The sequence below is a fragment of the Periplaneta americana genome, chromosome 15, assembly GCF_040183065.1.
Source record: "Periplaneta americana isolate PAMFEO1 chromosome 15, P.americana_PAMFEO1_priV1, whole genome shotgun sequence".
In the NCBI taxonomy this organism is placed as follows: domain Eukaryota; kingdom Metazoa; phylum Arthropoda; class Insecta; order Blattodea; family Blattidae; genus Periplaneta; species Periplaneta americana.
Genome location: NC_091131.1, coordinates 47,533,261 through 47,557,026, shown reverse-complemented (window position 1 = coordinate 47,557,026; position 23,766 = coordinate 47,533,261). Strand labels below are relative to the sequence as shown.

Here is a 23,766-nt window from a genome sequence, read left to right as displayed (position 1 = left end):
TGTAGCACGTATGGCGAATCCAGAAATGCATATACAGTGTTACTTGGGAGACTGGAGGGAAAGAGACCTTTGGGGAGGCCGAGACGTAAATGGGAGGATAATATTAAAGTGGATTTGAGGGAGGTGGGACATAATGATAGAGGATGGATTTATCTTGCTCAGGATAGGGACCGATGGCGGGCTTATGTGAGGGCGGCAATGAACTTCCGGGTTCCTTAAAAGCCAGTAAATATTTTATTATTATTATTATTATTATTATTATTATTTTTTGTTAGAATGTCGAAGAATACGATATGGTCAGATGATATACAAAACGGCCAACGGACCAACGGATGTTATACAAAACATGAAAGGGGTGATATTAAGAGGAAGAGGAATAAATTGCATAAGATTTGCTGGTGATAATATGGAGTTCTTAGCAGATGAAAGAATGATACTAAAGGTGCATCTACATCAGCGGTGACCAAAACTCGAACAGCAGTGATTACATGCGACAGGCAGCCTATGAAGTAAGGAGACGGAGGAAAGGTAGCGTACTTGGCATGAAAACTACAACCAGTGGTGGTTCCTGTACTAACATCTTGATCAATCCCGCGGATAAACATCTCAAGCTTAGCTGTATCAGTAATGTCACTGCTGTCAGTAAGAGCCAGTGAATAATATACGATTTTTCTTGCTTCTTTTTTTTAAACTTCCTCTTGAATAAAATCAGGAATTTTCTAAATTCTTCTCTGGATACTTGATCGAGAAATTCGTAGTTTTTCAAAATTAAAAACTTCTTATGGACAAGTTATTTAATTTATTTTAATCATTACTCTTTTGAGAAATTTTGTTCTATTAAAAGGATTTAGAGCACGAGATATTTCAAACCCCTTCCTTACATTTATTTATCTCATCTTTCTCTTCCTGGCTATGATTTAAGACTGTCAATTCCTGGCGTTTAACAGTTCGTTGGCACATAATATTGAATCAGTTTTTCTACAATATTATTATTAGTAAATGAATAACTAATAAATAGTTACCCTCATTTAAAGATTAAGAAGATTAAAATTGAGATAAAACATAATAATTTTATCCTTTTAGAGAGAAGATATAAAAATATCAATATTCATGCACGTATAGATTAATTATAGAAACACATAATTAGTGGTCAGTAATAATAATAATAATAATAATAATAATAATAATAAATTATTCAGCGTGGCAATTAATGTTTCTATATATTCCTAATTGAACAGTTGATCAAAGTAAACATATTACATTTTGTCCGACAGAACAACAAAAAAGTTTTCCTTCTCATTCTTTACGAAACCACCTCTTACTGCTTGTAGGGACAGAGTTTGTAGAGAAACATGATACCGCCACTGCTTGCCTTCAGTACGTGAATGAAACACAGGAAACTCCTCGTGCCCGTTTGAATGTCTGTGATTACACTATGTAATCACGACACCCGTTTTGGTCACCGCTGATCTACGTGGTTCAATGTTTCTTACAACTTTACGCATTCAAGCAATACATACAAGAGTGAACGAAACGCATTCAATAGTGCATGCCTTTTTCCACTAAAAATGAGAGCGCATGCAGCAATTGAAAGCTACCCATCGCGGGACACGGGTTCTTATAAAACGAAAGTAGTTCATAATGATCTCCTCTATCACCCCTAAAAGTTTTGAAGAAAGTCAGAGAATCGCTCTGTATATTCCTTCATTGTAACTTTATTTTCCTATTACAGAACCACGTCCGTAACTAAAAACTTGCTGTTTGTTGCAGGAAAGTGTCACTGTGAGAATGACATGACCCTTGGGTAAGATGGAGGTGATACCGTCGCCGCGAGCTGGAGGCAGTGGGTCCATGCCCTTCCAGCGCCACAACGTGGAGGAGTGGTCGCGTCTGGACCGCCTCACGGGCATGCTGGAGCACGCCAGAGTGGAGACAGGGCACTGGGCCGCCAACACCTCCAACACCAGCCACAAGTACGGCAAGGTACGGCAGCACATTATAAACCATTCCTGCCAGCTATAAGGACACAAGGATTTGCACGATTCACTCTGTGTAGAATGAAATTAACGCCAAATATTTTTCATATTTCATCATCATCATCATCATCATCATCATTATCATCATCATCATCACCACCACCCTTTCATCATCATCATCATCATCATCATCATCATCATCATCATCACCCTTTCAAGTAGTAGACGGGCGTACTGGAATTGGTTCCCAAATCTGTGAGTCGTTTCCCAGTTCGTCCCAGAGCTACACCCGAGTTGGTTCCAGGTTGATTTCTCCTGTGTACTGCAATTGGTTCCCGCGTTAGACCAAGGCAGAAAACATTTCCTTCCCATTTTATACAGACTTAGGACCATCAACTACTGTCTATGATAGTAGATAGGTTAAAGATGTTTTGTGCTTGGCGGACACGCTACGTTGAATAACTTCATAATTTCATTTCTTTACTGGTAAAAATTTGTAACAAACGTGTCCTGTACTTTCACTGTCACTACTCTGCTAATCACTGAAACTTATGATCGGTATTTCTATTTCAACGTATATGAAGCCACGGCTGTCCTGTACTGTCACTGTCACTACTCTGCAAATCACTGAAACTTATGATCGGCATTTATATTTTAATGTAGATGAAGCCACGGGTCATGATCGATTATTATAGGTGGCGTTATAGTCAATAACTAGCCCACCTCATCCCCGTTGTTGATATTTGAACACTGCCACTACTGTGCTACATGATCGATTAACATCCCCGTCCCACACAATCTTGGGACCTACTCGCGTTATTGATATTTGATGTTACATTCAATCATTTTCCACGGAGGTAGCCTACTCATTTGAACATGGGGAACCTACTCACGTTGTTGATATATTGTTTGGGAACCAACTGAAGAACAACCATCTTTTTCTTTTTTGCTGTTATTTTTATACTCGCTTTAAAACATCTTTGGTCATATAGCGAGTTAATCTTATGGGTGAAATCCGAAGACCTGTGTACTATTGTTGGGACTGCTTCTGTTGTTGTGAACTAGACAGCGCTTGTAGACTTATTTCTGATTTGTTATTAATATGATTTTGATGACGAATGAAGTCGGTGATATTCAGGAATGTTGTGGCCGAATTTCCTGGCATTTGCCTTATGGTTGGGAGAAAACCCTGAAAAACCTCAATCAGGAAGTTCAACCCGACCAGAAATCGAACCCGGGCCCTTTGCGTAAGAGATCAACATGCTGACCGTTACATCACAGAGTTGGCTAACCATTTTTGGGAGAATTGAAGCGGTGAGATAAATAACCATTTCAAGTCCATTTACAGAAGTTTCGAGAAAAATGCAAAAAACCTTTTTTTTATTTCTCACCTAATTATTATTTCTTGCACGTAATATTTCTGGTTGTTTTAGGGATCAAGACAAAGTATTATACCAACTTTTAAAGTCTTAACACTTGTGGAAATATCCAAAATTTAATTTCAAATTTGCAAAAATTGAATGACCAAAAGTGGACTTGAATTGTTGTTGATCTCACCGCTTCAATTGCTCACCTTCACAGTAGATGTTGAAAATGATCTCCTTCTTCCTGTGCGTGTTCCTAACATCTTCCGCTACGTTGGTCAGGCAAGATGTCCGACGTTTGTCAGTCTCGTTCAGCAAAGATCTTGGTTGTTTTCAAATTTTTGACTTTGGCCGGTATTGTGTCCCTCTTTGGAGAAATGTGTATTCCGTATCACAAATAATAACAAATGAACAACAACAAGTGACACAGAAGACGATAGTAACATCACACACGTCAGTTGAATCCTTCAACCTGATCGCAAGTCACTTTGATAAGACGATACAGTAATTTCTAACAAATTGTGGCCACCCAGATCACATGATCTAATGTCATGGGATTATTTCTTCTGGAGTTATCTTAGAAATAGACTTTATAAAAATCGACCACAAACAATTAACGATTTGAAGGACAATAGGCTATAATCACCGAAATCAATGGAATTGAGGAGGAATTGTTGCAGCGAACTGCGAGAAACATGGAACGACGGGTACGAATTTGTGTACAGGAAGGAGGAGGTTATTTTCAACATCAACTATGAAGATAATCAATTCTCCCAGAGATATTCTACATTCAGAAAGAAGTTCCAACTTCATAGATTTTATCAAACAGAAATGGGAAGATTAAAAAAAAAAAAACACCCGTTTTATATAAATCACATGAGAATTCACTGTTTATTTATACTAAGATTTAAAAAAATTTATTCTTTCTTAGTCTTAACAGTGAAAAATAAGTTTTAAGTAAGAAAGACAATAAAAACCCAATTAAAAATCAAAAGGCGTGTATACCAAAAAAAGGCAAAAATAACTTGGGCAATTTAAAACTTCCTAGGATTGCTTAATTTTTATCCGTGTAGGCTATGTCTGCTTTCAGATTATCAGATGTACAGTCTTAAAAATAATTGATGGCGTTCAGATATTTTCAAAGATCCAGAAAGGAGGCACTGCGCATGATCAGAGGACGAGCGATCAGGTTCACAAGCAAACCGCTACTGTCCAAATTTCACGAGAAGGTCCCTACGAGGGGAGTATGGTCCTTGCGGTGTAAGAGGAGAGAGTAAGCCAGTAGCTCAGCGTTCTTGAAGGAGCAGGTGGATGGGAGTGGTGTCATTGGCGGGCTGGTACAAACAAGGCTCAGTCAATGGCCGGCCGGTTCCGTGTCGGGGATAGGTTATAAGAGTGGGGGAAAACTCGCATTCCTTGCTCGGACCTTCTCGTGAAATGCGGACTGTAGTTGAGGTAATAACATTCATTCTGTTTCGTTGTCGCCTCTAAGTAGCTAGAACAAATACAAGGAAAACTTTTTCACCAAGAGTCGTGCCATCAGTTATCTTGTGTCTGAGACTGTACATTGGTATAAAATAGAAATTTACGTAAATATCCGAGACCTACTTATAATATTGCTTTCAGTGGCTGTTAGTGGAGTTTAGTCAGGGAAAGGCTCAGTTATGAAACATTAAAATGTTGAACAGAAACTTAAGAGTAACTTATGTGTACGCAAGGTGTGTGTGCATTGCGTTGAATTCGGATAAACTGCATAAAAGATAAAAGCAATATCCTCTTCAGTCATATTATAAGTTTTGCATTCGTATATTTCTCGTTTACGCAGGAAGCAATAATAAGATTTTAATCACTATTAAAATCCATTGCCACGGTTGACTTCAAACCCGCGACCCGAGCGTGGTAACCACTAGAGAACGACAGCCTAAGAAGTCTTGGAATTCCAATCCCAGTCTCCTGAGTTCGATATCAGCTCTCTCCAACGGTTCTGCCTTCGGTTCTTTTCCCTTGGATCACGTCAAATGAAAGCTGCTGCATGTTGCAACGATGACCGTGTTAAACAATGGGCACATAAAACAGTTTATAGAATCTGTTCGGTAGCCAATAACCTTCGATCTTGTGGCGTGATTTGGTCACAGTTCGTAAACACTGCTAACTTTCAAACATCGCGATTACACAGTAAATGTATTTGTCCACTTCTAATTTCAGTTCACACTTTACGGGGTGGACAGGAATTGCGACTTTAAGTATTTCTGATCAGACATGTTTGAAGATGATTGGACTTTATTTCTGATCGATTAATCGCTATATAATTAACATCTAAGAACTTTCGTCGCCCATCGAACATGTCTGGGATATGGTTGGTCGGCAACTTGTTCGTCATGGTCCTCCAGCATCCATCTTGAGGCTTTGTGGACTCGCATACAAACTTCGTGGAGGGAGATTGTCCCGGAACATATCCAGGCCTTCTTTGATTCCATGCCAGACGCTTAGAGGCTCTGATTGCAGCGCATGGAGGCTTCACACCATGCTGAAATCTCATGGTCACAGATCAGATACAGTTCTGTAATTCTAATCTTTTGTGTATTGTCATGTACCTAATCTATAGTATCAATTTCATTTTAGCCATATGTATCCTTCTTGGGTCCCGCGCCATGGCGTCGCGGTCTAAGACAACTCGCCTAGGACTCTCGTTACGGAATGCGCGCTGGTTCGAGTCCTCATGAGGGAAGAAATTGTCTCATGGAATTTCGGCCAGTGTATGGGACCGGTGTCCACCCAGCATCGTGATGCACTTGGGGAGCTACGATAGGTACCGGAATCCGGTTGCGAATGCCAGCTATAACGGCTGGGGGGATCATCGTGCTAACCACACGATACCTCCATTCTGGTTGTATGATCGTCCACCTCTGCTTCGACATGTGGGCGTGAGGCCAGCAGCCGGCTGTAGCACCATGGAGAAAAAAAATCTTTCTTTGTGTTGCAGTTTCCACAAACATTAGTGTAAATGTATTTGTCCACTTCTAATTTCAGTTCACACTTTATGGGGTGGAAAGAAATTACGACTTTAAGTATCTCTGATCAGACTTCTTTGAAGATGATTGGATTTTATTCCTGATCGATTAAGCGCCATATAATTAACATCTAAGAACTTTCATCTTAGGATTTATCATCGATGTATAAGAAGGATGACCAGACGTCCTCTTTTGTCCGGACATGTCCTTTTTAGGCCTTTGTCCGGGGTCCGGGCGGATTTAAAAAAAAATCAAGAAATGTCCTCCTTTTCGTAACTTGTATTTTGAAAAAATCTGATTTGACGCATTTTCAAGTAATTTGCCTGTAGGTGGCAGCAGCATCGACGGAATATACTCTTTGCCAACGATTATAACTCCCTTTGCTCCTCCTTGTTATGGTCGTTGCTCAGAGGTAGCTAGTAAATCGAGGTGCGAATCTAAATCTAAATAGATATTTTCTGTCCTCTTTAATAAGTTTACAGACGTGGACAAATTATTAGCAAAATTTAAGATTTTTATTATATATTTTTACAAAATATGATTCTTCAATTTAGACTACAGTTGACATTTTTGTGTATTTCCAAATTATTAGCAAAATTGAAGATTTGTATTGTATATTTTTGAAATTTAACTCCTCAATTTGGACTACAGTTGATATTTTTGCATATTTACAAATTATTAGCAAAACTGAAGGTTTTTGTTGTATATTTTTACAAAATTCGATTCTTCAATTTATACTACAGTTGACATTTTGAATATTTCGAAATTATTAGCAAAACTGAAGATTTTTGTTTTATATTTTTACAAAATTTGACTCTTCAATGCAGTTGACAATTTTGCTAATTTACAAATTATTAGCAAAATTGAAGACTTTTATTATATATTTTTACAAAACTTGACTCTTCAATTTAAACTACAGTTGACATTTTTGCATATTTCTGTCTACTGTAATGATGGAAATATCCAAAATTGTCAAATGTAGTCTAAATTGAAAAGTCAAATTTTGTAAACAGAATTATCATAAAAATCGTCCATTTTGTTAATAATTTGACCACGTCTGTATTATAGTAATTCCCTTGACTTTCATATGTAGCTAACTGTAAAATTATTATTATTATTATTATTATTATTATTATTATTATTGTTATTATTATTATTATTGTTATTATTATTATTATTAAGTTTTTTTAATAATTATTTTGTAATAAAATAGATATTAACATACCTTTAAGTATGATGTAAGCCTAAATCTGTATTATAAATATTTTGTAATAAAATAGTTATTGACTCAGAAAACGTGTGTCATCTCCGTAACATCGACTTTTCTCTCTCTCTCTCTCTCTTGTGGCAGTCTTTTCAGTACAAGTCACGGAGACAATACTTACTGCATGTTGTCGTGTTAGCAATCGTTGTGGTGGTCCGGGTGTCGACAATAAGCCGTTGTTCATTGTTAGCAGAAAACCCTTTGGCCACTTTCAATATGTGTCCTTCAAACCGCAGCTTTCAGAGCTGCTTGCGTCATCTTATCTGTCGGGTGATCTAGATAGTGTACTGTGGACAGTACACGTACCCTGGTTTAATTGTTCTACACTTCCACACTGCAAGGTCCAGTTTGAAAGGACTATAGGTCTACATACGCTTATGCACTAATTATTATTATTATTATTATTATTATTATTATTATTATTATTATTATTATTATTATTATTATTATTATTATTAGGAAACTTTTGCCAGAATAATGAAACAACCTTTAAAAGACCAATACCATAATAATACAGAGGAACAAAGTGGTTTTTTCAGTTAGAAAATCTGTATAGATCACATTTTCACATTAATGTAATTTCTGCAAAAATGCAAGCAAAAATAGAAAGATATAGGACTGGTTTTTATTTTCCTACAAAAAGCGTACAATAGAGTACCCAGGAATTTATTATGGCAAGACTCAAGAGAAGCATAAATAAGTGAAGATACAGTAGCGCTTCTGAGATCAATAGACTATCTTTCTCGCTATCATAACTTAAATACTCGGTCACAATATAACATGCTAGAAATACCACTCTACACATCATCTCTTTATTTTTCTTTTCACTGTTGCTACTTTTCGTCACTGGAATTCTTTGCCGCCTGAAGTCAAGGGCTGCCGAAGTTTAATTTCTTTTAAATGTTAATAGCAAAATATCTTATGATGAGTTGCCAGACCTAACGCGTTGCAAATATTTAATGCAATGTATTCCACTGTATTTATTTTTATTTTTTGTTTCTTATTTTTATTGCGTAATCATGTTTATTTAACACTAAACACCAATATGTATCCCACTGTGTTGTTTTTTTATTATTAGTCTGTATGTTTATTGTGTACATTTACTCAATTGTCGGTTTCTGGTTTAATAATGTGAATCATACTTACTTGTAATTAACACTAATATTTATTCTAATGTGTTTATTTTTTATTTTTTACCGTGTACATTTTTTATTGAATTATCGGCTTCTGTTTTTGTGCGATTCTATTTGATTCTAACAACATTAATATGTATTTCACTATGTTTATTTTTATTTTATGAGGTAAATTTTTATATAACTACTTCTTTCGATCTCATTATGTACCTAAATCATATTAGTATGTAATCACTTAATTCCGATCCAGTTGTATGTTCAATTATGTAAGCAAGTTTTAATACTGGTTGAGTGTAAGAGAAGGCCTTACGGCCTTAACTCTGCCAGGTTAAATAAAACCATTATTATTATTATTATTATTATTATTATTATTATTATTATTATTATTATATTCAAGAAATAAATATCAGATTACACTCAGAAATAGTTTATGCAGAGAATTTAATACAACAAAGGATTGTTAGAAGAATGTTGTATATCACCATTACTTATACAGAGCTCCATACCTATGCAGTCTGACGAACGAAGAAACAGAAAGGCAGATGATATGTTAAAAAAAATTGTCGTTATTTGGAATGCTGAAAATTGCATTCTCATGAAAACCTCTTAGTTTTGTTACTGTAGGGAATGCCTTTAATTTGTGTGTAATTGAGAGAACGAAAGTTAATCCTCTTGTTTAGGTACGTATTAAATTACTTAATTTTTGGTATAGGAAACGGTAAGTTACAAAACTTGATAAGTGTAAAAATAAAAAAAAAAAAAAAAAAATAGATATCTACTTCAATCAATTCAGATGGTACCTCTGTATCATAGTAGGCCTACACCAAATGTTTGTGTCAATCTGATTATTTAGGAGTTTTATTTTTTTAGTTATAAAATAAGGATTTTGTTCCAAAACTTTCGTAAGACATTCAGTCATTCTGTCTCAAAATATCATACATGAAGAATAGGCATTTTGAATCATAACTTCATACATTCTTATTCATCTAGATGACCCAAATGCTCATTTTGTTTTAAAATTTCATACGTTCTCATTCCATACTTCTGCCAGCACAGAAACTGTACAGTATCAGCTGGGATTTTAAGGGGATGGCTGCTGAATTTTCTAATTTCTACATTTTAAGAGATAATGTATTGAAATTTTAACAACATATTATGATCATGATTATGAATTAATCAGAAAAATTTCAATGATCTAAGTCAAGAAATAACTCTTTTAAAAATAAAATTTGAAAATAACAGGTTTATTTTTGGAAACCGTTTTTTGGAATCTAAAACAAGAGTTTTCTATGTTTTTTATAGTGCATATTATAGCTGAAACACAGGTTGTGTTAATGGAGCATTCGAATTTAGCATATGAAGAGTAAAATTAAAAAAAAAAAAAACATGACATTTCTTCAAAAACTGTCATTTTTCAGTAGCGCATCCCCTTAAAGCAAACAACACCTTATTTGGTATTTTCTCTGTAATATTAAGGTGAATTCATATTTTTACTTGAGGTCTGAATTGAAAACATTGCTTCTTGGCGGCAAAACTCAAAGATGTTGATGCAATACTGGGAAGAAAAAAAAAATCTGTGATGAGCAGCGTGAAATTGCAGCTCCAAGTTTTGCTAGGAAATTTCTGATGGTGAAATTGACATTATTGAAAAAAGTGCTGTGATCTTGACGGAATAGAGATCTAGATGATCTTGACTTGAGGGTGTGAAAAGATAGCAGAAGTTTCAACTGCACACATTTTCATTGACATTTAATTTAAAATATTAAAGAGGATTATCCCTTCATCTCTACTAATTGCAATAAACATATATAAGAGTAAAACAATTACTATTTCCGATTTGGATTAAATAATAAAACCTTAATTTATGACTGATCAAATTTTCTATTAACTTTTATGTTGCAACAAAACCTCATATATGCAAACAACTTCGTATCAGAACTTGATACATGCATATTTCAATGTGTTATTTTGTTGAAGCTAATCAATGTGGCTTTAGACATAATAGATCGACTATTGATAAGATTGTTTGTATTCGACAGTTATTGGAGAACAAATGGGAGTATAAGAGCACACAAGGTCCGTGGACGGTCCGTCGCTATCACTCTCACGATAGCGACTGACAGTCCACCGACCTTGATGGGCACAATAGGGCATAACAGTTATTCGTAGATTTCGAAAAAGGATATGACTCGATTAAGAGAGAAGTTTTATATAATACTCTTATTGAATTTAGTATTCCCAGTATTAAACTAGTTCGATTAATTAAAATGTGTCTCAGTGAAACGTACAGCAGAGTCCGTATAGGCCAGTTTCTGTCTGATGCTTTTCCAATGCGGGCTAAAGCGTGGAGATGCACTATCACCTTTACTTTTTAACTTCGCTCTAGAATATGCCATTAGGAAAGTTCAGGATAACACAGAGGGTTTGGAATCGAAGGGTTATATCAGCTGCTTGTCTATGCGGATGACATGAATATGTTAGGAGAAAATTCACAAACTATTAGGGAAAACATGGGAATTTTACTTGAAGCAAGTAAGGAGATAGGTTCGGAAGTAAACCTCGAAAAGACGAAGTATATGATTATGTCTCGTGTCCAAAACTTAGTACGAAATGGGAATATCAAAATTGGAAACTTATCATTTGAAAAGGTGGAAATATTTAAATACCTGGGAGCAACAGTAACAAATATAAATGACACTCGAGAGGAAATTAAGCGCAGAATAAATATGGGAAATACCTGTTATTATTCGGTCGAGAAGCTTTCGTCATTAAGTCTGCTCTCAAAAAAGTTGAGAGTTAGAATTTATAAAACAGTTATATTACCGGTTGTTCTGTATGGTTGTGAAACTTGGACTCTCATTTTGAGAGAGGAACAGAGGTTAAGGGTGTTTGAGAATTAGGTGCTTAGGAAAATATTTGGGGCTTGCAGGGATGACGTTACAGGAGAAACGAGAATGTTACACAACGCAGAACTGCACGCATTGTATTCTTCACCTGACATAATTAGGAACATTAAACCCAGATGTTTGAGATGGTCAGGACATGTAGCACGTATGGGCGAATCCTGAAATATATATAGATTAGATTAGATTTAGATTAGATTTATTTATTTAACCTGGTAGAGATAAGGCCGTCAGGCCTTGTGTTAGTTGAGAGACCAGCGGGAAAGAGACCATTGGGTAGGCCGAGATGTAGATGGGAGGGTAATATTAAAATGGATTTGAGAGAAATAGGATATGATGGTAGGGACTGGATTAATCTTGCTGAGGATAGGGACCGATGGCGGGCTTATTTAAAGCATATGAGGAAATCATGAACTTCTTTTTCTCAACTTGCTTCTATTAATTATTTTTTATTTTTATTTTGGTGGTAAATAATTCAAGAGTTCAAAAATTGCAGTTTGGTAAACAAAATTTATGTTTTCCTTGCATCCTGAAAAATGATGTCTGGTTTAATAATAATAATAATAATAATAATAATAATAATAATAATAATAATAATAATAATAATTATTATTATTATTATTATTATTATTATTATTATTATTATTTATACTGGCAGAGTTAAGGCCATAGGGCCTTCTCTTACACTCCACCAGGTCACAAAGTATACAAGCAGTTAAAATTAACAAAAAGTTAAAGAACAGACTACTAACATATTACAAAAAATAATAATAATAGCATAATAAAATCGACACTAAACAACATGAAAATAAAACCATAATAAAAAAAAGAAAGTAATAGTAGGCCTACTTATGAAGTTTTGGAACTCACCGCCTCATATTTTGAATAGGCTAATAATTCAAGAACTATAAACGGCGATGTCAGTCACATTATAAAGGGGACTGAATTGTTGTGAAATGTTTAAAACGTATAATCAGAAAGTACTGTACGTGCTATGTCCGTGATACCCGGTTTTTCTTGCGAAGCATCTCAGTATAGCCCTTCTTCTTACAACGAAAGTAACCAGCTGAAGAACGAAGAAAAATTCCAACATGATGGCTGTTATTATGCACATTACAGGGCGCATATTTTTTAATCGTAAAGCACAAATTTACTTATAAAAGCGTTTACGAGTCTTTTCTCACTTGTTTTCCCCGTGACATGCGTGCCGCGTTTCCACGTTGAACTGTTACGAAGGTAATAACCGATGAAGTCACATACTGGAACATCGCTCTACGATGGCTCAGTCGTAATGAAACCGGCTTTAATTGCAGTCTGTTTTAAGGTCATGCATCCAGCTAACAACAAACCGGTCCATCACGTTGCCCAATGCTCCCTTGTGAAATGCAAACAACATTCTGATTGCCACCTTAAGCAAAATGTATTTTATTAACCGCTAATGATTGGAGTATAAAACAATTATCCTGTCCGTAGTTTTATGTGGTTGTGAAACATGACGGAGAGGAACGTACGAGGCACACAGCGCTAGAAGAACAGTTCCTAACACGTTTCTTTCGTGCAGAAGCACTGGCCAGGCTTGTAATATATGTACAGTGCAGATATAACAAGTTATACCTGATGTGTATTTTGGTGGGATGTAGAACGTCATTATATAGAATGTAGTTTGTGTACGGACGCCAAGTGTAACGAATGTTTTTTCTCCATTTGCTTTTCTGTAACTTAGTACGCCCGATGGCCACTATAGTCAGTAGGTCCAGTCCAATCAGTCAGAACAAGACGTCTAACTTAAATTGTTCATTTTTGTTTAGGCGGCCCAAACACCAGTCGAAACATGTTGTTTAATCAACTGTCCGAAGACAGGTTTGAACCTCATAAGTAACACCAATAAGGCATCACTCATGAGGCAACTAGACCAGGAGATAATGGAGTAGGGTGGTCAGTTCCTTTCCCCCTGCAATGCATACATCGCCGATTATCTACATATTCCACTAATCAGACTTCAGATGCATACAAAGAATTGTTCTTCCTCTGACACACATCGTCAAGTGAAATGTTCTGCCTGATAATAGATAGACGTATCAGCCAGTATCTCAATCAGAGGTGAGAGATATTTAATAGTTTCACAATTATTAGGTTACTGACACAAACATGTTTAACTAAGGGCCGATTGTATAAACCATTTGATTTAGATCAGAGGTTAAATTGATCCTTGTTTCAGCTGAACTTGGAATTTTGTGTTGTATAAAGTCTAATCTGAGATTAATTTGTCTCAAACTAAAGTCAACTTTGACTGAAGAAATTTCTCCGATTAAGTTAGATGATCCAAATTCAGTTATTTCTTTTCTGTTTGAAATATACGAGTGACAGATTGTGCAAATAAAATATCCATTATTAATAATATTAATAGATATGTTAGGTACATTTATATATTTCTTTAAATTTCTTGCCTTAATACACAAACATTAATATATTTTATAAGGCTCTATCGTGTTCAGCAGTATCAAATAACATAACCTATAATTATATTATGTTTATAACAACCATTAATTATTAATGGATATGATAGGTACATTCATAAATGTTCAATTAACTGTATTACTAAACGAAAATTGTCGTTTTATAAAGCTTTATTATGTTTAGCATACCATACCATACACCATAACATGATAACAACTCGGAGAACAGTCAACCTTCTTCTTATTGTCCGCTATTATTTACATAGCACAAAAAACCAGTGTCTCCAACAGAGTGTAATACGGAAAGTCGCCAAAAAGTAGTTGTAAAGTCGCTAGATTTCTCATTATCAACTAAGAAAGATTAAATTTTGTCACAATGGGGTGCTAAAAAGGTCACTAAATCCCTATTTAAGCAATATAAAAGTTAAAAGAAATTGTTGTTGAAAAAGAGATAAAGTCGCAAGATTGGCAACACTGAACAAACCTGTCCGCGCATCACGTATTTCACCTGTCTATGCGATGTTGCCAAATCCTTTTCACGTGAACTTAGATTGCATTTGAACCAAGGTAATATGATCGCAGAAAAGTTTTATACAATAGAAGAAGTGTCTGAACTCGGTTCACTTTTCGATCTTCGATCAAAGTTGATCTTTAGTCAGGGAGTTTTATACAATTGGGCCTAAATGTATTTATACCAAAATCATAAAATAACCTTATTGCAATTGTTGAACAACATTATTTTGAATAATTTGTTAATCACAAGAGCACAGAAAACTCATAGGAGTGTTATAACGAGACCATAGCTTAGTTTCGTCTTTCAATTCTTTGTTGTCTCCCATGCTATGATGTTTTCGTAAAATGTATGCACATCTTCTTCATCACGAATATACTAAAGCATTTTAAGAATATCTTACATTTTGGTTTCATTGATCTGGGATAAACCACTGTGTTGCAAAGTGTGGAAAAAGAATGATGCTGAAAATGATCAAGACGTAGAAAGGGAATTGGTTGTGTCACTGGTTGAATACTGCACTGAAGAATGCTCTGGAAGGAATGGTAAACGTGAGATAAGTTCGGAAAGAATTACCAATGACAACAGACAAAAAATATTTGTCAACTGAATGTATGATTAAAATTACATATTATGTAAATTTCTTCAGCACTTGAAAGGAAAAACAACTTAAGTCCAGGAATAAAGTCGTTTTACCACTTAACCAAATATTCTGCTGCTAATAAATACTATACAAAATTCGTGGATTAAAGTCATTCTGCCCCTTGCACACAGTAACATAATCATGCTCTCAAATCAAAACTCCTAAAATGTGGACTTAGTCGTTTTGCAAATTCACCATTCAATTGTGAAGAAAAATTAGTTTAGTATTTTTAGGCTCCATTTAGGGAATTTATGATTTATGAGCGCGAAATATTAGGAATACAAGTTTAGAAAAAATAATTAGGAATAATATTTCATGAAAAATGTCCGCGAATCGCCTTTCGAAGTCAATACTTGCCAACCGCAATTTACATTATATGACTCTTATGATTATGTCTCGTGACCAGAATATTGTACGAAATGGGAATATAAAAATTGGAGATTTATCCTTCGAAGAGGTGGAAAAATTCAAATATCTTGGAGCAACAGTAACAAATATAAATGACACTCGGGAGGAAATCAAACGCGGAATAAATATGGGAAATGCGTGTTATTATTCGGTTGAGAAGCTCTTATCATCCAGTCTGCTGTTCAAAAATCTGAAAATTAGAATTTATAAAACAGTTATATTACCGGTTCTTCTGTATGGTTGTGAAACTTGGACTCTCACTCTGAGAGAGGAACATAGGTTTAAGGGTGTTTGAGAATAAGGTGCTTAGGAAAATATTTGGGGCTAAGCGGGATGAAGTTACAGGAGAATGGAGAAAGTTACACAACACAGAACTGCACGCATTGTATTCTTCACCTGACATAATTAGGAACTTAAAATCCAGACGTTTGAGATGGGCAGGGCATGTAGCACGTATGGGCGAATCCAGAAATGCATATAGAGTGTTAGTTGGGAGACCGGAGGGAAAAAGACCTTTAGGGAGGCCGAGACGTAGATGGGAGGATAATATTAAAATGGATTTGAGGGAGGTGGGGTATGATGATAGAGACTGGATTAATCTTGCACAGGATAGGGACCGATGGCGGGCTTATGTGAGGGCGGTAATGAACCTTCGGGTTCCTTAAAAGCCATTTGTAAGTAAGTAAGTATGACTCTTCTCCGTCCTCCATCATAGCTGTGCATTATGCTACAGTTCTTTTATTAATATCAGGATCAGTGGCGGCCATGATTCACATAAAAATAATAATTGTGTTCCTCAGGTAGGCTTATATTGCATATTGTGATTAGACTTTTAGAACGACTTTCTAGGATTATACAGCAAAGGATGACACTAAAATCGTGCCGGTGGGGGGGGGGGGCGCATGCATATTCAGTGTGTCAGCTCAGATTAATAGAGCGTTTCAATAGACCACCTTACGTAATCGCTTTCGGTTCTTTTCAGTTTCTTTCTATGCGTACACACTGCGTCCACCTCTTGTCAGATTTTGTTCGCAATAATTACACGTTAAGGATGTCCGAATCGTGTCAGAAGGCTGTGGGAAAAGAGAGCAGAGACCGATGCTTCAGTTCCTTGTGAAGACTGATCTTGGTTTATCCGTTAACTGAACAGAAACTGCAGAAAGAAAAACAGAAAACTAGATGAAGTGTTCTGTGGCCAACCGTAATTCTTATTTCTTGTATTAGTTGTTGAGGAAATTAATTGTTCTTTCGTTCCGTTATGATGGAGAATAATAGAAAAAATGAGTTCAAGAAATTGACACATCATAATTTCTTATTGTAGTCTATATTTTGTGTCTTTCACAGTTCAGTTCCTTTGATAATAAGAGTAATATTACTGTTTATAGCTCTTTTGACTTACTCGAAAGAGGGAAAGAAATCATTTTATTTGGACCAAAATAAGATGATGAACTTTCGTTTCCTGCATTGGTCACAAAATAGGCATTTTTAATAATTCAAAAGGCAAGACTTTTAACTTTATTTGAATCTATGATTGCATAAAGGACTTGAGTTCAGAAAACCTGCTTTTGAGAAAACTAAAAAAAAAAAATAAATAAATAACACTCTACAAAAACTTCTCAACACACAAACAACGCAAACAGACAAATACAACCACACAGGCGTATACAAACTCAAATTTAACACCTGCAACAACTTCTACATAGGACAGACAGGCAGATCATTTCAAACACGTTACAAAGAACACATCACAGCCATAACAAAATTACAAAACACCTCCACATATGCAGAACACATCACAAATGCCAACCACACCTACAGAGTCATCAACACAGACATGGAAATACTGCACATCCAACCAAAAAGCCAGAAACTAAACACACTAGAAGAATATGAAATATACAGATACACGAAAACACACCCCAACGATATTCTCAACACGCAACTCAATGTGTTTCAAAACACATACACTCTTTGACTCTACACTACGAACGCACCCACATAGGAAACAATAGGCGCCAAGACTAAAAACGACCAGTTCCGAAGATGACCGAAAATAGGTCGAAACATGTTAACAAGGTACGTTAAAATTTAACACAAGAAATTCTTATCATACATATTCCGAAGTGATACAGTGTTAAAAGTTGTGTAATCAAGATGTATAAAAAAAAGTGTTTAGAATTTTCTGAGCCACTTTGAAATAACTTACTTGTTATTTCTTTAAAAGTATACAGATATGTTCACTGATTAAACATTAAATAAAACAAATTTCACTTGTAATTTGTGCCATTAATTTTTAAAACTGTTGGGTCCAAGTTCTTTCTGCAGTCATTAGGTCTAGATATTAACAATAGTAACTGAATCGTTAATTAAGTTAGTAAAAGTACATGAAATATGCAATAAAATGTGTATTTAGGTATGTTATTTAACATTATATCTTTTTTTCAAACATAATTATTTCAAGACGTGTTAAATAACAAAAATTTAATATACAGAATAAGCTTATTAATTCTAAAAAAAAGATTGATTCTTAATATTACACCGTAGATATACATGAGACTTCTAGAGTCATAACTCACAATATCCAAAAAAATACTTGTTCTTTAACCATTCATAAACTTATAGGCCTATAGAACAAACGATTTTACTTAAAGTAGTCATTAATGTTTAGAATTAGCCTACAACTAATAGATTGAATGTTTAAAATGGTTATTAGTGAGATTAAGTGTTTGCTTAATTGCCAAAAAAAATAAGTTTTTGCATATTGTGAGTTATAATTCTAGAGGACCCACATGTTTGCCAGCATTTGATTTGGAGAAAGGTAGGCCTACCCCAGTCCTGGACTGTAGACCAGCGGAAGACCATAAGTTTGCTGGGGCCAATTCATTTATGATACCATGAAGGAAAGACAGCCGCTGATTGGAAATTTGATGGATAGAAGGCTGTGGCTGCTAGGAATCGACATTAGACAATCGATATACATTATTATTATTATTATTATTATTATTATTATTATTATTATTATTATTATTATTATTATTAACACACAACTATTTTTAACAAAATAATCTGCCCTCAATGAGGGTGACCATAAAGATCCAGAATAAAAGCACTACAGAATAATTTAGAAATACAAAAAGATTAAATACAGGAATTGTTTAGTAAAACATCCAGAGGAATGCAAAGCCAATAATATCATCAATGGCCAAAATATAAATGGTAATGCAATATTTGAATTGAAACCTTAAGAATATTCAATAAAATTTTTTGAATTTCAAAAAATCGGACATCGAGTGTTTTTAAAATATTCCATGTGAATTTAGGAAGTGTGCCACGCGCACCAAACAAAAGACCAGAAACACTCCACTGACTAGTGGGAATGTTATATTTCTCACTTCGGTATAGGATGCAGGCCTCATAAATGGATTTCTTCTCCTCATCAACGTGTTGTGCCTGCAGGGCATCCCTCTCAAACCGGATTGTACTTATACTTACTGGATTTTAAGGAACCCGGAGGTTCATTGCCGCCCTCACATAAGACCGCCATTGGTCCCTATCCTGAGCAAGATTAATCCATTCTCTATCATCATATCCCACCTCCCTCAAATATATTTTAATATTATCTTCCCATCTACGCCTAGGCCTTCCTAACCCGGATTGTAGGATCAAGAACTATTCCCTTAGATTGAGTCCTGTGGATGGCTACAATATCTGCTCTTCTGTTCGAATCTATGGATGAAACGCAGTGGACCTCCTCTGTACCTCCCATCCACGACGCTAGAGGACATCAACAATACCGGTCCTGGCCTTATGGTGTCGATTGTTGCGCAGCAGCTCCGTTTTTCGACAGAATCCCAACACGTGACCAAGAGTTTCCATCTATTATTATTAATATACACAACATTTAAAATATTACGCCCACGTTCAGCGGATGGAGGAAGAACCACTGCCAAAATGTAAATTGAAGTGGAAACCTGAAGGAAGAAGATGCAGGGGAAGACCATTACTTTGCTGGGGCCAATTCATTATACAATGGTGTTCACTATTCTTATGCAGATGACACAGTTTTACTTTTTGGTGGAAAAACCTGGGTATGATGCATATAATAATTCAAATAATGGACTTAAATTAATAAAAAAAAATGGTTTGACATAAATTATCTTTCTATCAACGAAAATAAAACCATAATTATTCCATTCTCATTATCTGAAAAATGTAACAAACCTCCTACATCTATATTAAGTATTAAATTACATAATTCTGATTGTTGTCTTATACAGTATAAATGTCCGATTATTAAAGAGTCCTCTGAAGTTAAGTATTTAGGCATAATTTTCGATAATCATTTAAAATGGAACCAACACATTAATTACCTTTGTAATAAATTACGTAAAATAGTATATTATTTTGTTTTATTGAGGAATTACTTGTCAATAAGTTTATTACGCACAATATATTTAACTTTATTTCAATCGGTAATTATATATGGAATTATAGGATGGGGTAGCCCATTTAAATCCAATTTTAATCCACTTTATTTATTACAGAAGATAATAATTAAAATATATCTTCATAAACCTATCGATTTTCCATCTCAAAATTTGTTTTTAGACTTTAATGTACTTAACGTAAGACAAATTTATTATATTGTATTAATAAAATTCATACATAAAAATCGAAATAATTTTGAATTGTATTCTCATAGTTATAAAACAAAAGGTGTGAATTCTTTAAGATTGTTTCAACCAAAATGCAACACTGTTACAGTATTTAATCATAGTAGTAATTTAGGCCCAAGAATATATAACAAATTTATATTTAAATATCATAATCTTGTCAATTCTAATAGTTCTAGTATTAAATTTAAAAAGTTACGTATGGATTTTGTAAAAATTGAAAAATTGTAAATTTAAATTTATATACTATAATTGCATAGTAGACATAAGACAAATTGTATTGTATTATTAATTTCAATTCAGGAATCCGTCCCTGAGCACGAGTTCTACTCTTTCAGGGACGAGCTAAAGTTTTTCTGTATATATTATATTTTATGTTACAATTATTAGCAAAACAAATAAATAAATAAATAAATAAATAAATAAATAAATAAATAAATAAATAAATAAATAAATAAATAAATAAATAAATAAAAATAGATAGATAGATAGATAGATAGACAGACGGACGGACGGACGGACAGATAAATTTATGATACCATGAAGAAAAGACAGCCGCTGATTGGAAATTGAATGGATTTAAGACTGTGGTCGCTAGAAATCGACATTAGACAACCGATATACATTATTATTATTATTATTATTATTATTATTATTATTATTATTATTATTATTATTATTATTATTATTTTCTTTCGCTTTGAAGTGATGACATAATTAATTGTTCTTGAACACACCCACAGTTGGCGTCATATTAAACTATAAAATCACTGTTGCCCTAACACAATAGACTGGAACTGTGTTCACACTCTATACTAGATCAGTAATTTCGATAACAAATAATCACTACAGCTTGAAGGTTGAGTAAATCAGATTTTTTTTTCGATGCAGTAGTCTTTAATAGCGATTTGTAGAACGTTAAGTCAGAAATCGGACAAAGCTTTTTCTCTCGACATGCTCTTCGTCTCGCGCCACTGGTTGTAACACGCGGATGCAAGAGCTACCTGGTGCGTGTGTGATCTGGAGGAAAAGGTTCCCTCATGACGAAATCGACATAAATCTTATTTAACAGCAAATGTGAAAGAGCAACTGCGGCCCCAATGATGACGTTTGTGACTATAAATCCTGCGGACAATAGTTCACTTCTCGGTAAAGAAGTTGAGGCCATTTCTTCCTCCCGCAGGAGCTTATGTTTCAGTCCTTTGTCACGTGATTGTCTTGTGTTGTTGTAAGCGATAAATATTCGTCGTACCACCATATTACTAGGGACAAAAGACTGCCAACTATTAGATTGTCTCATAAGCAGGCTTCGAGACTTTGGATCCGATACAATAAGTTTACTGTGCATGCACTATAGGTTGTTGACTCGCTGCAGGTAGATAGAGATGTGTTGAGGTAACAACGTTGCTATTTAGAGTAGAGTACGGTAGTATGGGGAAACACACATATGTACATTCTGAAAGTAAATATACATTACACAATGATAGTGTCAAAAGAATGTGGAAAGCATTTATTCTCCTGTCTTTTATAAACATTTGTGTTTAATTATACACAGTGTTAATTGTGGAAATAAGCATGTAGCAATTTTAAATTTTTTCATTTATCCTCTTGGTCGTCTTTTGGAAGTGCAGTTACAGTACCGAATTGCAATGTACTTACTACAAGATGCATTCTCAGTGTCTTAAATGTAAATCTTTTTCGGTTATCTGCCAAAGTTTGTACTGTGAAAAGCTGCGCTTTACGTCGCATGACGTGATAGGATCAAAACGAAAAAACCTAACATCATTGCAGTCTCTGAGAGACAGTCCTTTATTCTCGGGTGACTCTATGTCCACTAATTTGCTGTTTATGTTACACAATGTTTCATATTCGTTATTTTTACATAAAATTGATTTCTACTTCTGTTTTACACGTTCAGTAACCGGTGTACTTGATGTCTCATTAATTCTCTGCATCATTTTCTAAATTAATTTGAGGGCTTCCGGCATCTCTTGCTCTGACTTTTCTAACCGTGTAATAGTTTCAGACACAGTTTGAAAATAGGTTTGTATGAAAACCAAATTATTCGTCAGAACCTTTAAACCCAGAGCGTTTTCCTTTACGTATTTGTTGGCATTCATTCTACAGTACCCCCACCCACTGTACGCTTTACCACTATACTCAGTACGCCGTTATGCGGATTTCCCACTGAACTGCTCTATTGGGTCCGAAGTCTCGAAGCCTGCTCATAAGTAAGGTCGGTTTTTTTTTTTAAGTTTTGTTTTTTATAAGATTGTAATGATTTTCTTTAGTTAGACAATACAATTCACAGGACACTATTGTTATGATTTCTTATTGAGAGCATTGACAGTCGTCAATTGTTAATACAAATAATATAAAATAGAGTTTGAACAGATTGAACAAATTAATTCTTTTATACATCTTGATTACACAACTTCTAACACTGTATCACTTCGGAATATGCAAGATAAAACTTTCTTGTGTTAAATTCTAACGTACCTTGTTTACATGTTTCGACCTATTTATGGGTCATCTTCAGAACTGGTCGTTGCTGGTCTTGATGCCTCTTGTTTTGTTTCCTGTGAGGGTGTGTTCGTGTGGTGTAAAGTGGAGTCAAAGAGTGTGTGTGTTCGGAAATTGAGTTGTGTGTTGAGAATTTCATTGGGGATACATTTTATATTGGGCTTAAAAAGTTCTGAAAGAATTTTAATTGCGTTTTTTTAATATTTGTGCGGATTTAGGGGCAGAAAGAGGACCAAGGGTTAACTTTGAGGATACTAGTTTGTTGAAGCCTCTCTGTTGATATCGCCCCTTGTCTAAGGGCTCAATACGTGGAGGTTGTTGAATTAGATAATGATGGTGAAGAATGATAATTTTAATAGTTAAAAAATAATAATAACAATTTTTACATATGGTTGGAATGTTTCGCCACATTTGTATATAATGTGCGTTTCAACTTCGGAAGTAAATATTCAGACAATTTGGTTGGAACTTCAGTGATTAAAAAAAATGGGCAAGACGACGATAAGTTTGTATCCAGGAGTCAAATGTATCACTGTATTTTTCATTCAAATTTCAACATTAGGACATATTCTTGGTAATTCAGACACTGTGGATAGTAATAAGGCGAGACAAAAAGGACAAGAAGTGTAAAATGAAGGAAAGAAAAAGAACAAGGTGAAAGATTTGCATGTACGTTGCGAATTCGTTATATTTACCATTCTGCATTTCCGTAGCGGGAATGTAATTTCTGACACTTTTCTTGGCAACTCAGGGATTAGAAAATAAGAAGTAGAAGAACGAGAGAAAGAAGAAAAGCAAGGATTTATGTTTTCGATTAGAATTTTTAATTATGTTTGCAATTCTTTATTTAAACTTTGAGAATTACATTTCAACTATTTCCTTGGAAACAGAATAGCAGTAA

At 34.8% G+C, this 23,766-nt stretch overlaps 1 protein-coding gene across 3 annotated transcripts in view; it reads left to right on the top strand.

Moving 5' to 3' along the window:
- The window catches only part of LOC138714851 (serine-rich adhesin for platelets-like), a 381,087-nt gene that overhangs the window by 172,873 nt on the left and 184,448 nt on the right, over positions 1-23,766 (top strand). For all 3 annotated transcript variants that reach the window (XM_069847050.1, XM_069847047.1, XM_069847048.1), the window contains exon 2: positions 1,771-1,983. In XM_069847050.1, coding sequence (XP_069703151.1) covers positions 1,810-1,983 — 174 coding nt within the window. In that variant the 5' untranslated portion in view covers positions 1,771-1,809. The remainder of the gene's footprint in view (positions 1-1,770; positions 1,984-23,766) is intronic.